Source organism: Arvicanthis niloticus, chromosome 8 (assembly GCF_011762505.2).
Source record: "Arvicanthis niloticus isolate mArvNil1 chromosome 8, mArvNil1.pat.X, whole genome shotgun sequence".
Lineage (NCBI taxonomy): Eukaryota > Metazoa > Chordata > Mammalia > Rodentia > Muridae > Arvicanthis > Arvicanthis niloticus.
This window is the reverse complement of record NC_047665.1, coordinates 67,606,130-67,622,308: the sequence shown is the minus strand read 5'-3', so window position 1 is coordinate 67,622,308 and position 16,179 is coordinate 67,606,130. Positions and strand designations below refer to the sequence as shown.

At 36.9% G+C, this 16,179-nt stretch overlaps 1 protein-coding gene across 2 annotated transcripts in view; it reads right to left on the bottom strand.

Moving 5' to 3' along the window:
- Positions 1–16,179, bottom strand: part of Plxdc2 (plexin domain containing 2) — a 366,505-nt gene that overhangs the window by 110,077 nt on the left and 240,249 nt on the right. For both annotated transcript variants that reach the window (XM_034510583.2, XM_034510585.2), the window contains exon 5: positions 6,648–6,770. In XM_034510583.2, coding sequence (XP_034366474.1) covers positions 6,648–6,770 — 123 coding nt within the window. The remainder of the gene's footprint in view (positions 1–6,647; positions 6,771–16,179) is intronic.

Here is a 16,179-nt window from a genome sequence, read left to right as displayed (position 1 = left end):
AAAATATATGTGTGAAAATACACACACACACACACACACACACACACACACACACACACACACGTATGCTTTCACCTAGTATCTAACACCTGAAGGGCATTACACAGACTCTTTATATCAGAACTGTTAGAGTGATGCTTGAATCGCCCATATCAATACCACTTGGGGCTTATTTTAAAATATGGATTATTATCTAGCCTACAGAATTGATTTTCTGAAGTGATAAGTCAAAATTGTATTTTTATTTCAAAGGAACTCTAGAGATTTCAAGGCACATTAAAATTTTGAGTTACAGGCAAATCCTTATGATAGAAGAGAAACCCAAAGATGTGGTTTCATGAGTCTCAGAGCACGTGGCCATTCAACTTCAAAGCAGACCTGTAAACCTATAAATCTGGTCCTATAGCCCCCATGCTTCCAATTGTACTGGCAAGCTTTCTGTTTTGAATCAGGTTTTTAACTCCATCCCAGTGACTTTAAGCAATTTATTTGTTTGTTTGTTTTTATAATTTTGTCTCTTTTTTACTTCTTATTTTGAGACAAGGTCTCATTATGTTGCTTAGGGTGGCTCACATTGAACTCATGCTGTATCCTTGGCAGGTTATGATCTTGGCTTCCCTGGTAGCTAGGATTACAGACTTGGGTGACCAGGTAAGCAACAGTCTGTATATCTAGTAAATTCCCAGGGGATGCTGAAGCTCAGAAGATGATATTTCTTAGAGAGAGCCTGATAAATCTGTGTGTCCTGCTTACCCTTTATAGGTGGCCCAGCTTGATTCTTGGATAATTCTTCCCTCATTCCTCCTACCTTGTCCCCAATCCTGGTGGTTCACATATCCCCTATTCTGGTTGGCAGAGCCTACAGGCACAGTGCTAAGGGCCAAGATGTGATAAAGACAGTCATGTAGTTGGTAGACATTGGCTTAATAATGAAGAAGGGCCAGATACACTTGAGCAGAATAGTGAGCAGGAATGGACTAAGATGACAAAGGAGTAGCCAATAAAGAGAGATGACACTTGGCTATAAAAATGTAGGGGGAAAGTGGTACTTGAATTAGAGTTTATTTTAAAGAAATCAATTCCAAGAAAATAAAACAAAACAAAACAAAATATATGTGACAGAAAGCACAGATTCATAGGCCTGTAGGCAATTGTTTGGGGACTGAGGTGGGTGACAAAATAAAATATGGGCAACAGTGTGAGAATAGAAATCCTTTGCTATCCTCAACCATCCTCAAGGGCCTCTGCCATAATAGTCTCCAAAGTGGGGGAGGAAGCTGTTGAATGACTAGCTTCTACTATGAACCTCAAAAGGATGCCAATATATATGAAATCCTTGAGCCAAAGAAGCTGTGTCAAAATGGAGCAGAAGTAGCTGAATAAAATGTACCTATTGACAAAATCTACCTGCTTTCTAGCTTTTTTTTTTTTTTTTTTAAAGAATCAATAGCATTTGCCCTGGTCATTAGTAATAAATCTAGAGCTAGATAGAATTTTTAAATAGTCTTGTTTATTTAAGTATTTTGATTAATTATTTATAAAGTATTAAAGGATGTTAAAGGAATAGAAATGTGTTTCTATTGAGAGACAATTTTAAAAATAACACCAAAACATTGTTGAACTTGACCCTGAAATTTTAGCAATAGGAAACGCTCAGCCCTTAATGGGTAGAGGTGATAGCTCTCTTTGTTATAGATACCACTGTGTCTATGACATCATGTTTTAAATCTGGAGAATTTTAAAACATACTGATAGCTAAGAAAACTTTACAGGTAAAATAAGTTTAATTGTATAAAAAAGTCTTCTGATCATGTCTGTCATGTCTACTTCACTTAAGTTTGATTGTATAACTTCTGCCGTAGTCTGTGGTACAGGTAAAGGGAGACCATTAACTGCCTCCAAGTCTCCTTCTTCCTAACTGGGACAAAATTCACCTGCATAAAGCTGCTTCCTCACCTATAATGTGGGAAGGATACTTATCACCTTCAAGGGCTTTCTGATTTGATACAATACAATGGCTTCATACCCTTTCTGAAAAGGAGAGGTGAATATAAATAAGTATTTCAGTGAAAATTCTGGTGAAGGTAGTTCTCTTATATTTTTGGTTGTGAGCCAAGCCTTTAATGGCTGAGCCATCTCTCCAATGTGAAGATATTTCTAACAACAATGTTAGTGAAAAACAGCACATAATGGAAAAGGCTTTACTTTGTATAGTGGCAGAATGGCTTATTTTTGTGTTTATGTATAATACTAATGAAATACCTTTCAGTATAAATGTCCTTGAGTTTTAAAATTTGCTAAATATTTCTGTTATTTTGTTTACTGGAGGAACAAGGTTTCAAGTTTCAAATTTTTGTGCACAGTGCTGAGGTAGGACAATAATGATACACAGGTGAGTAGTGTCTTTTATGATTTGCTTTCTGCTCATCACACTGAACAATGGTTGAGTAAAAGAAAATCATCAGTTGCTAAAGAACCCAGCCTATTGTTTAGAGAGCTAAAAGCTCTACTTCCCATCATGACCTTCTGGATCTGATTTTTTTGAAGATATTTAAGCATGGATAGATGAAGTGGAAATTTTTGGTTTCATTGGAGACCCAGTTATATCAATGATGTTTATCTGGAAGCTGTGTTATGAGAGGATGTTTTGCTGAAGTGGAAACATGAGAGGACACATGCTGCTTGGAAAGAGTGTAAGTAGACAGAGAATGACACTCTTGTATTGGTTCGCCTTCCAACTCTTCACTAGTCTTCACTGATCTTTGCTTGTAATGACTTCATAGAAAAAAAGTATTTTCTCTTCATAGAGAAAAGGTATTCTGGCTGCTTCTTGCCATTTTCATGGACTTGTGACAATTAGACCAAGCCTTGTGTGTGTGTGTATGTGTGTGTGTGTGTGTGTGTGGTTTTTTTTTTTTTTTTTTTTTTTTTTTTTTTGTATTGAGTCACTGCTGTTGATTCATGCTTGGTGTTCAACAGTTAGCCTGAACTGCTGTTACTGAGTCAGGTTTGATGTTCTGGACTGGACTGCTGATATCCTGACAATGAAGATTGGAATTGTCCAATCTTCTACTTCTAATCAGGTCCACATTTCCCTTGTCCCATTAACCATCATTCTCCCCTACCTTAGGTCCATTGGCTAAAAGGGAGGTAGAAGCATTTAAGAACCCAAATCAAAGAAATTTTGAAAAATCTAAACAAATGCATAGACATCCACAGGAGCTCATTCAACAGCCCAGATATTATTGGCATTCAGCTTCCTGAATCATAATTAAATTACACGGTCATCAATGAATTCAACGTTTGATATTCACTATATAAGCATAACTAGAATAAACTGATGCTACTGTTCAAGTAGCTCCCCTTTTCTTCTGATTCTATGCTTGATCAGGTTACTAATCACAGTTAAGAACTGTACTATCTGACTTGCTATTTAAAAAACATCAAATTACTTTTCTAATGAAAGACACTATTTTTATAGATCTCCCATTTTGCACATTAACATTCCTGACTCACATGGACTGCAGTTATCCTTTGGGCTATCTATAACCATTAAAACTGGCTTTAAAAATTGGTGCTTTAAATGCTATGGTTTTATTTTAGAAGAAACTCTGTGACATGTAGCTGTCCCCCTCAAGAGGTTGTTCCTATCCTATAGCAGATGTGAGTGATCCTACCCAGTCAATTCAAAGGCAAGTTGCTATGACATTAAAAGCTGTACATCATTTAAATTGCTTCATATATGAATAAATAACACAGTAGTAACTCAGCTTTCCATATCATATCATGGGAATTATATATTCCTTGGCCATCACACAAAAGTTACTTCACCATAAGTGTTAGTGATTCCAAAATTCTTAGAAGTAAAAATTCATCTTAAATACTTAAGCTTTTTACTTATAAGGTCATTGAATATTTATTGTCACATACAATCTTTTATGTTCCTGTGTTAAGAACTGAAGGTAGATTTCTTAGTACATAGTTATTATCCATGTCAAGAAGTTAGAGGTCACCTGGAGTAGTATATGTTAATTTTTAACAATAATTGTACAAGAGAAATAGGCAACATGATAGCCTATGGGAGAATACTAAGTGTATTTATGACTTTTTAATTTATAAAAGTCTGGTTCTTAGTATTCAGTGCTACTGAACCAAGGTCCCTCACAGTGTGGGGAGATCCTGCATGGGTTTTCATTAAATGGGTCCTAGAGTTGAAAGAAGTGGACTCATGCCATTGTCCCTAATTTTGAAGCTATCTCCAATTGATAACCTCTTGCAAATGAAAGTTTTTTTTTTCCAATAGTTTCACTGAGGAAGCAAAATACTCTTAAAAGTAGCCTGCATGCCCTAAAGTCTCTTATTTGAATCTTAATGATATTTAAAAATACATTATAGGTTTTTTTCATAATAGTTTCTGTGGTGATTTGAATAAGAATGGCCCCTATAGACTTATAAATTTGAATGCTTAGCCACCAGAGATTGTCACTATTTCAAAGGATCAGACAGTACCCTTGTTGAAGGAATTCTGTCATGGGGGTGGGGGGGGTGGGGTTGGGGGGTAGGGGGTAGGAGGGGGGATAAGCCTTGAGGTTTCAAAAGCTCAAGCCAAGTTCAATGTCTTTCTCTCTGCTCACAGATCAGGATGTAGCTCTCAACTACCTGTCCAGTACCATGTTAGCCAACCTGTTTCCCACCATAATGATAATGTACTAAGTGCTGAAACTGTAAATAAGCTTTATCTTTTAAGAGTTGTAGTGGTCAGGGATTTGTCTTCCCAACAATAGAACTGTAACTAAGGCAGAAGTTGGCAACAGGAAGCAGGGTATTGCTGTGACAGGCCTGACCATACTGTTTGTTGGGGAATGTGCAAAAAATGGGACTTTGGACTAGAATAGTTAGATGCTCAAAGTGGACCTTAATGGGACATCCTTGGAGGATCATGGAAGACAGTGCTAAGTGTGATTTGGACCATGCATGTAGTGGGGGACAGCTTAAGATGTTTCAAAGAGGAAAAATATTAGTAAGTAGTCAATTGTTCTCATGACATTTGGCAAAGAATGAGCCTGTTTTTTGTACTTGTCCCCCAAATTCTTCCCGAGGCAAAACTGAAGAGTTGTGGATTTATGGCATTGGTAGAGAAGATATCAAGTCAGCCTAATATTGACCATGTCATGTTGATATTAGCAATCACTCTTATTTAGATCTGAAAGAAAGGGAATAAGATAGAGAAAGGGAAATGTAAAATGTAGAGTTTGAGGAGATATGGAAGGACAGGAAGTCTAATGGAACTGTATGTTGTGCTCAAGCAGACAAAATGTTTAAAGGAAAGCCTGGTACAAAATGGAAAAAAGGCAGTGGTGATCTTAAGCCAAGTTCCCAGCCATCCAATGTCTACCTTGTGAAGAGAAATTGTAAAGAAAAGCATAAGCAATGAAGGATCCCATCAACAAGAGAAGCTGATAGAAATGTAACTAAACAAGGAGCTCACGTTCCAACCACATCAAGGAGCAGAACTTGGCAGGAGTCTTAGAAGATACTTTGGACTTTGAACCTAAGCAATCTTAGGACTTCTAAAGTTAGACTAAATGCGTGTTTGCATTATTTTATGGCTAAAAGCCTATGGGAGGTAGAGAGTGGAATGTAATGGTTTGAATAAGAATAGTCCCCCAAAGGCTATCATATATTTGAATGTTTAGTCACCACGAAGTGGTACTATTTAAAGGTTTAGAAGGATTAGGAAATTTGGCCTTGTTGAAGGGACTGTGTCACCACGGATGGACTTTGAGATTTCAAGAGCCCATGCCAACTCCAGTGTCTTTCTCTCTGCCCACGTATCAGGATATAGCTCTCAACTACTTCTCTACCATCATGCCTGGGATGCCTGTCACCATGCTCTCTGCCATGATGATAATGGATTAAGTCTTGAAACTATGAGCCAGCCCCAATTAAATAATCTTTCTTATAAGAGTTGTTGCGGTCATGGTGTCTCTTCAAAGAAAGAAAACAGTGACTAAGATACTTTATATGTTCTCCAAAGAAATACAGGGTTTTAATTGTTATCAATAGTCCTAGTATATCTTAACCTGACCAATTTCATGTCAATGACACCTAATCTTCTTAAGTAAAATTGAAATGCCTCTGACATAGTTTGGAAAGGTGAGTTCAGCATATTGATGAATAGTTGCAGAAATCAACCTGTAGAAATCCAATTTCAAAAGAGTATGCCATTGGCCTCCATGTGAAGTTCATTAGTATTAAATTTATATTTAGCTAGACATGTATAATAGGAGGGATTTATGACAAATAGCATCAAGTACATATGTTTTGTGGGAACTTCTGCCTATATCCACTCATGTACTCTATTGTGACATAAACAATCATTTTCTGAATGAAAGAATGAGTGAATGAGTGAACAGCTATCTGACCAACTTACTTCACTTTTAACAATCTAACCTTTAACAGTGTTAAGAATGAAGGGCAGCATTAAGCAGATGTGAAATATTTACAAGCCGGGTATACAGAAAAATCCCCCAAAATGTTGATTAAAATCTGGTGCTTGGGTTTGTTGTGGTTCTTGCTGAGTTTTATTTGTTCCTTTGTTGTTTGTTTTTTATGCATTCAACACAAACACGGCAATCAATACATACCATTATCAAAGTATCTGACAGTTGAATTTCTGGATACACTGGGATCAAAATTTGCCATTAAAGGGGCTATATACTGTGTAGCTGTTAGCATTCGATGTACAACTTCTCCAGTGTATATAAAACCTATAATGAGAAAAACAGGACATTTGTTAAGAAAGAGTGCCAGATAAAACTATAACCTAAATAGCTATGATACAATCACAGCCATACTTTATAGATACATTAAGACAAGGGACACACTTAGTGTCTTATTGAGAACACTTTTCCTAAATAAAGTAAAAATTCTTATACGAATTGTTAGTTTCTATCAGAGCTGCTTATCAGCAACCCATGATGTATATACTTTTAATTGTGTACAGAGTGAATATTACTGCAAAGAGACAGGGTAAAAAAAAAATTAACACAGAGGTAAAGAAAATAAAATTTTCCATTTTTCTATTTTAACCTTTAATTAATTATGTGTGTATGTATGTATGTATGTATGACTATCTACATGTTCACCTACATGGCAGAAGAGGGCATCATATCACATTATAGATGGTTAGCAGCCATTATGTGGTTGCTGAGAATGGAACTCAAGACATTTGAAAGAGCAGCCAGTGCTCTTAACCATTGCGTCATTTCTCCAGCCCCTAATGTTTCATTTTAACACTAGCCTGACATGCAAGCACTTTTATAGGTGAATTTCTTTTCATTACATTTATTTGTGGGTTGGTTTGTTGTCGCTGCTGTTGGTGTTCCTGCTGCTGCTGCTGGTGTTGGCAGTAATGGAGATCAAACCCAGCATCTCATACAAGAGGTAGGTAACTACTCTCCTCCTGAGCTACATCGTCAATCTTAAATTTTCCTAAAATACAATCTCTGCATTTAAAGAGCCCAGTCTCTAAGTGTCAATGAATGTTTCTACTCTTTTTGTTTGTTTGTTTTCTCAGAACAAGTTGAAAAGGAGCTAAATTACTACATGATTCAAATATCTGATTGTCAGAGCCTTTATAATTCTAGGGTCATATCAAAAATATACAGTCAAAAATATTTGTAGATAAGATGGTACATTGTTGACAAGTGTCCCATCTTTGTGAGGTCTCAGCACCAACCTATTTCAGCAGGGGCTTAGTGAGAAGCATTTACTCTATAAGGACTTGAGCTTTGAACTAACTTATAAAAGTTCTCGTTTTACATCCCTTCCACGTTTTTAATTATTCACATCGGGTTTATGTGCTTTGTGAAATATCCATGGCAAATTGTTAATCTTACACTGGCTTTTGATCTCCAATGTTTATATCTGCCTAGGAGAAGACTCACTTCAGGAAATACTTGCTCATTTTCATATTAATCTGAAGAGACACAACCAAGAATAAATATAAAAATAAACCTGCACACACAGTATTATAAAATAAAATTCAGAACAAGAGATTTTTGGTGAGGCGTTTAGAATGTTCAGACCATTATGGAATCACTCGAGAGCAGAGACTCCTATAGATCATTTTTTACAAGGAAAGACATAAGATATTTTGAAAAAAAAAACCTGTAATATTTAAGACTCAAAAGTGCCAGATATTTTATCTCATTTATGATCTGAATACAAATTTCATCAGTATATTGTGGTTTTTGTGATTTCAAACGGTAAATTGTCATTTCTATGAGAGGCATTGCAAAATTAAATCTGTAGTTATTAGTATATTTAATAAAGTTTTATTATTAAAATCATAAATGATTACTTTCTATTTGAAGAAACTGCTGATATGATCATTTTTATCATATTTCTCTCCAGATTTTCATATTCTAATACGTACTTCCTCATAATTATAAACACAAAGAACAGCCATTTTCCAGACCCTGTAATTATTTTTCCTTGTCTTCACCATGATCCATTTATAATTTAATCATTAAAATAGACACAAAAAAACGTCTACAGATGAATCCTTGAAAGTAAATGTTTTAGACTATGAAGGAGTCCTTTCAGAAAGCATGAGCTCTGGGTAGTTTCCTCCTGACTCCGTATTGTCTGTGTGGTGACAAATGAGACTGCTTAACTGAGAGCAGAGCGAGGAAAGAGAATGTTAAATCAGCACTGAAGCCATTTTCCAGATTCGCTGAGAGCAAAAAGCAGAAGCAATTATTAGAACACAATCAGAGCATGCAACATTTCATTCAGGTTCTTGTAACTTTTTTTTTTAAATTTTTTTTTGAAGACAGACAGCATGCATTGAAAATGTATTTATGAGTTTATGAGGTACACAGTAAGATTCGGATTCATGAATGTATTTATAGTAATCAAATTGAAGGCATTGTATTACTCATTACTGTCATTAATATTTGTAGTACTTCGACTGTCAGTTCAGACTATGCACTGTTTCTGAACCTTACTACTGTTTGAACTCACTCTGCTGGGTGATCTAACTGTAGTATTGTATGACATCTCCAGTCTCTTTACCCTTTCCATGTCTGTCTCTAGTAACTGCTATGTGACGCTCATCATCTTCCAGAGCTACTGTTTTGGATTCTACATATGCAACTATTTATATTCATATTTAAAAGAGACAGGGCATATGCACATATGCCTACATATTGCCAGAGGGATTTGGCACATTCTTTGACCAGGATATTTCCCAGACATACAAGTCTCATATTTCAATGAAGAAGATTCAAATAATTCCCAAAGAAGTAAGTAAACACACAGAAGAACTTGTTTATAGTGTGAAGTAGAATTACAAACGCTCCCTCCCACAATAATTATAACACAAATGAACGAGAAAGACAGAAAAGATGGCACAATGATTAAAGGAACCTCAAGCCTGGTGACCTGAGTTTCGTCTTTGGAAGCCTCAGGTAGAAAAAAAAAATGACTCCAGAACTGTGGACTATAGCACATGCATGTGCATGCACGTGTGCATACACAAACACACACAATAAATAAATAAATAAATAAATAAATAAATAAATAAACAAACATGATATAAATAGGTAATATTTACAAAATGAATGCTAATACCACTTATGGCTGGCTCTATATTGCTATTTCCCCTCCCCCATTATTCTTAGAGGATGTTCCCATACCCCCCAGGCTTCCCACCTCCCTGGGGCCTCAAGTCTCTAGAGAATTAGGCACTTCCCATTTTTTACTGAGGTCAGAACAGGCAGTCCTCTGCTATATATGTGCAGCAGGGGTGGAGGGGTTCTCAGACCAGCCCGTGTATGCTGCCTGGTTGCTGGCTCAGTCTCTGGGATTTCCCTGGGGTTCGGGTTAGTTGCGACTGCAAGTCTTCCTATGGTGTTGCCCTCCTGTTCAACTTCTTCAACCCTTTTTATTAACTGCATATGAACTATTGAACTGGCCTGTCCTAGCTACCTTGAGAGTCACATATCATATGTTTTTCAGGTTAGAGCTCATGGATCTTGAGGCACATCATTCTTTTGAGTTCCTGAGAGACCAATATACTACTTCAGGCAGTGAAGCATTCATGCCACTTCGTATTTCTCCATATGTTCCCTTAGTGGTCAAGGAAGCAGAGAAACTTGACAGGACAATTGGTCTTAGACATGAACCTTGTGTACCCTGTAAAGTTTGCAAACTTTATCATATCCCGGCAACTGCAACTGTATTGATCCTGGCAACTGTCATTATCCACTGATTAAGGTATAACGAGTCTGATTGCTCTCGATAAACTGGTCACAGCCTCAGTTGTGTTGTGCCCCCCTCCAATCAGCCTGATTTAATTCCTCATAGCTATATAGGCCTACAATGAACAAATCCCATTCAGTCATTTATATTGTTATTTCACTTTTTTAAAAAGGTGTATGTTTTGCCTGCATATGTGTCTATGTGCCATTATGTACAGTGCCTGCAAAGGCAAGAAGAGGGTGTCAGATCCACTGGGGCTGAGAATACAGAAGGTTGTGAGTCACTGTGTAGGTGCTGAGAATTGAACTTGGTTCCTCTAAAAGATCAGTCATCCAGTGCTCTTAATTTAGTATCATCTCCCTAGTCCCTTATTATGTATTTATTAACCACATTTACATTTTACAAATAAAACAATCAATTAATATATACACAGGTCATGGATAAGTACATTATGTTAAGTATTCATTTCATCTCTGTAATATCTGGGAACTGAGTGACGGTAGTATTATTTTTATTTAATAAATGTAATATTTAATAATATTTTATTTACCAAAACTCACATAGCCAGAGCAGGTCTTACTATTCCAAATTCCATGGGCTCTAGTGCTGCTTAGGAATGATGTAAATCTAAATAGCATCAAGTCCTGCAGAGGTCAGAGAGTTAAATGGCATTCCTATTTACTTCTCTTGAGGTCATTTTAAGACAACCACTCAGCAGGAACATTGGCAGTTCTCATAGGCAAGTTTAAAATGTCATTAAATGGGAGTTGACAGACTACATACTCTCTTGCAGTGGATTTAAGCCTAAACAAGCAGTTAGAGGAGGAAAAATCTTTTCTCTCTGTAAATTCCAGCACCTGTGCTTTAGAGCTCAATTCCAGCCTTTTTAATTGAGCCTCCAGATCCTCTGCCTTTTAACTAGACGGTTTCATAAGCAAGTTCGATTCTTTATAGCAATTCATCAAATGATTGATCAAATGTGTGTATATCTATCTGTATCTATCTATCTATCTATCTATCTATCTATCTATCTATCTATCTATTAAACTGAGTTGTTTACATGACTTTAAATTTTTGGCTCAGGTCTATATGTACAATATATGTTTGTATGTATCAAACAGTTTTGAGATATGGTAGAACATGAGTTTAACCACAAGGCAATAGATAATAAAGTTCTTTGATGTCCATAGTTCATGTAATCCTTCCTTTCATTCTGATACAAGTAGCTTGTAAAAATATCAAGTTCTTGTTGGCTGCAAAGGGTGTTGCTTTTAATTGGAAGTTTCACAGTGATAAAGGAAGCCTGGGAATACTATTGCCCATGAGGCATTATATAAACCTTTGATGTGCAAAGGTTACATAAAATATTCTACTTTAGCATCTATTTGTCATTCTCATTGACCTCTTAGGCAAGGTTGGAGTCAATCCATATGTCTGCAAGGTGTCAAACATTTGTAGTTAAATACTGCCTTTAGAGCACAGATCACAATTGTTGGACTGTAGCATGCTTGTAGGTGTGGGTCCTGTGGGTTGAGTTGTGGGTCCCCCCCTCAAAGGTTAAGGGTCCTGCCCCAGGGAGGCAGAGGCATGGGAATTTGACTATGTTTACTCCACTAAGCACCAGGCAGACATTGGGCTGTGAGAAATTTCAGGACTCAGCTCCAGGGGTGAGGGAGAACCCAGTCTGGGGTCCTGCAGGGGCCGGAGATCTTGAGTTGAGGGTGCCTGGCCCAGGAAGTGGCTGGGAACTGACTGGTTCTCTGGCCCTTCTGATCTTAGGTGCCCAGAGAGGTCATGGAAGGGCAGAGACACTGGGGACACAAGGGCTGGATTGACCTGCAGCCAAAGTGGGGACAGGGGAGAAGCTCTAACTGCATCCCGCAGGGATGAGACTCTTGTTTATGACAACTCCCTTAGCTGGGTCATGGTTGGGTCATGGCTGTCTGGGCTCACTTGCTTGAGTTGGGGGCCTCTGACATGGGCGGGATATTACACACGGCTCTTTAGGTAAAAACCTTCCCCATGGTTCCCAAGGAGGGCTCCAAAGAAGAGAGATATGGTCTTAAGATATTTATTGTCATGGCAGAAAATGGATAAAGCTATACCTCTGTATTCTAAGGGCGGGCCTGAGGTTAAATACCTTTTGCAAGGAGGAGGGTCTGGGAAGGAATGCTTAATTGGTTATGCCCTCTGGCCTTTAGGTATCTCATTAGTGTAGAGATCTGTCTTGAGGCTCTGTGGCCTGAGTCATGCCCTCTACCTGTTCCACAAACCTCTCTGTGGGAGGGGCTATAGCAATGTGAAAGGAGCCAGCGGTCCAGGAACAAGGCTGAACTCTTACATCCCTGAGGGTCTCTGGGGTTTAAAGCCTGTGCTCGACCAGGTACGCAGCTGCCTCTCACAGCCTCACACACAATGACATCTATATATCTGATGTCAGTCTTATTAAGGTCTCTCTATCTCTGATCTTTACCCATTAATAAAGAGATCTGAAAATTATGAATCCAAATTAGAAGAAAGACTTTCTCATTTAGAAATCTCACTAAATTCATACATGGTATGTTCTTGTTCTGGTCATGAGAAGCCACATTGATTAAGTGGATTTTTGTGGTTATTTTGTGAATCAGGCAATGCTCATGGTTGAAAAGTTGCTTGAAATAAAGCAATAAAGACTGAGCAAATTGTGCTTACATTTTTCTCCTTTTGTTTTATAGCTCAATAGATTTCCATGTGCTCTAAACCACCTTTAAGACAAATGCTTATTTGTAATTCACTCACACCTTCAGATAAAAGCACATGAGACAGCAATTGCTAATTTGGAACTTAAAATTTTTGAGTGATTGTCTGGAAATGTGGCTGTTTGCTCAGGACAACTGCATAGTGATGGATTTCACATGAACAGCTTCCAGTAGGCAGGCACTGTGGTGCATGGGGAAAACGTAGGTTTGGACATAAAACCTAGACAGTTAATAAACATATTCTGAAATTCAAATGGGGCTGCTAGCCACAGGATCCTCAGAAGGAACCAATAATAATGTCCTATCAGCTGTCAAGTTAAAGCATAGTAAGGATATATTATACATTAAAATATATCCATGGGTTTGTCTTCAACATCCTATAATGTTATCAATCACCAAATATTTCACATTAAATTTTCAACAGCTGTCAAAGTAAAATACATCAAATACATTTTATAAATTTAAAAAGTATATCTGTTAAAACACAACTCATAGAGGCCTTCCCTGAATTGGCTTGAGACCCCACTGGTTATTACCAAGTCTTAAAATCCACTTCCTTGGTGAGAGAAGGTCCCAGCTAGCAACTTAGCTGTGTACCATAAACTATATTCATGGACTTGTAATTATCAGAATTATAGTGAGAATATAAAGATCATCCCAATATCAGAAGGATGAACAGGAGTTGAAGTCGATAAAGTGATAAAGACAGACAAAATCACAATACCTTCATCTGTTTTCATTTTGAACTCAGGTTTCCTTTCTGCATCTTGTTTACGAAACAAAATTGTGGTTTTGCTGAATTGAATATTGAAAACAATATCCTTGTTTTTTTTATATTCTGTCAAGATTAAGAAAGATACCCATATCTTCAAATGCACCAACCATAAGTAAATGATAGGAAAATAAAAATTAACCAAACAATCCAGACACTGTTGAAATAATCATATAAAACACCAAGAGCACTGAAAGAAATGGAGATCAACAAAATGACAAAGACATCAAAATAATCACCTTACTGTTGAGATATAACAGAGCAATCACATGACTCACTTATATCAGGAAAACAATGGAGAAATAAATGACATGTTAGAGTCAGCAAACTTTAAGACATTTAACATTGCAACATCAGGGAACAAAAAGCAAAAGAACGAAGCAAGAGCTAAGGGGGTAATCAAGTAAATGCACATTCCAATAGAGGAATCTGGAAGGATCAGAGAAGGGAAGAGATGAAAATTGAAAAAAGGAGATGAAAAAAGATTGATAGTTAAAAAAAATCAAATTTGAAGAGTGACCATTGATATTCACTAAGCCTAAATGACGAATGTATTGCACACTAGGGAATGACCATCAGGGTACCAGCAGGGCAGAAACACCACAAGGCACAAACATGAGGATCTATTCAGAGTGCTTACAGGAAGACACAGCAATCCAGGACACTATACTCAAGAAAGATAATATTCACAGAAGAGTCAGAAGTGATTTCTCCAGAGAAACTATGGCTAAGGAATCCATCAGTATTGTAACTATCTGATAAGAAAAATAGAATTCGTAGGTTTGATGGGATGCTAAGTAATAATAACGCATAGGAAAGGTCAAAAGTCCAGTAAATGGCAGTGTGTAATTAATCTCAACCAAATCTCTGTAATGCTTGTGCACTGATAAGTTTTTACCTTAGAATGTGTGTGTGTGTGTATGTGTGTGTGTATGTGTGTGTGTGTGTGTGTGTGTGTGTGTGTGTGTGCTGTGTTGTGAAACAAGAGGAGTAAGCCAAAGGCCATGAATTTGAGAAAAAAAAATGTGTGTGTATTTGTGTGATAGAGCGAGAGAATTTCAAAAGTAAAAAGTTAAAGAAGTATCAACAACTACAAATATAATTCAATAACTTATCAGTGATATATAATATCTAAAGATGAAAATCCTGACATAGATCACATATAATTTGACAAAAAAATAAAGTTCAAGTACACAGTTTTAGTCTTGCAACTGAATTTATTAGTTTAAAATAGACTGCTATGCCTTTGAGATGTTTTATATAAAGCCTCATGAGAGCCATAAGGAAAAAAAAATGTATAGTAGATGCAGAACTGACAAACAAAAAAGAACACAGCAGTGTTACACAAACAACAAACACCAAAGAAGAGAGGATGATGTGATTGCAGAGCATCTGGTACACCATGAAGAAAGTAAGTGACCGGTCCTTCTTATGGGCAATCACTTTCAACGTGTAGCTTATACTCTTCAATCAATGAAAAAATATAACAAATGAATGAATATTAAACCAAAATTCAACTGTATACTGCCTACAAAAGATCTACATTACTTTAAAGGTCAAACAGACACTGGGAATGAAATGCTATAAAAAGATATCCCACAGAAATAATAACCAAAAAGGAAAGTGCAAAATAATTGTCTAAAGAGTAAAGGAAGTAAGTACATAATAACAAGGACAAAATATCAGAAGTACAAAATAATATGTCTTAACAATGAGCACATAAACACGTAAACCATTAAGTCATCATAGAAAACACTATGAATATTTCCCTTAAAACAGGATTTCACTCCATCCAGACAACTGCTTTATGGTTATTTATCCATAGGGATTAAGATCACTATGCCGAATGGATAACTAATGTATTCACTGTGGTAGTATCTACAATAGCAAATGTGAGAATAATGAAAATATCCATAAATAGATAGAAAACATGATTTGTAAACACGATGGAAAATCAGTCAGCCTTAAAGAGCAACAAATCTGTCATCAACTGTGACAGCAGAGATGAAGCTCGAAGAAATTACGCTAAATGAGGAATGTCAGGCTACAAAACAAAACCACAAATGCTACAAGATCTCACTCCTGTGTAAACTCTTTTTTAAAAAAAGTCGAACCCTTATCTGAAGAGTGAATGCTGCTGACCTGTGAGCTGAACTGCTGATTTCCAGACAACGCAGACGAGAGTTGCTCCAAAGAACCATTTCTAAACAGGCTCACTTCTCCCATATCCTTTCGTTCCACTACCTCTGGTGGGTGGTGGGTTAGAAGGGAGGTTAAAACATTTAGGAACCATCATTAAAAGTAGGCTTTGAAAACAATTAAAGTTACACTTATCCTTAGTTCTCTCCAGCAGCCACTAAGAATAAGTAGAAGTATCTCTTCCTTGTTATTTCCATTGTT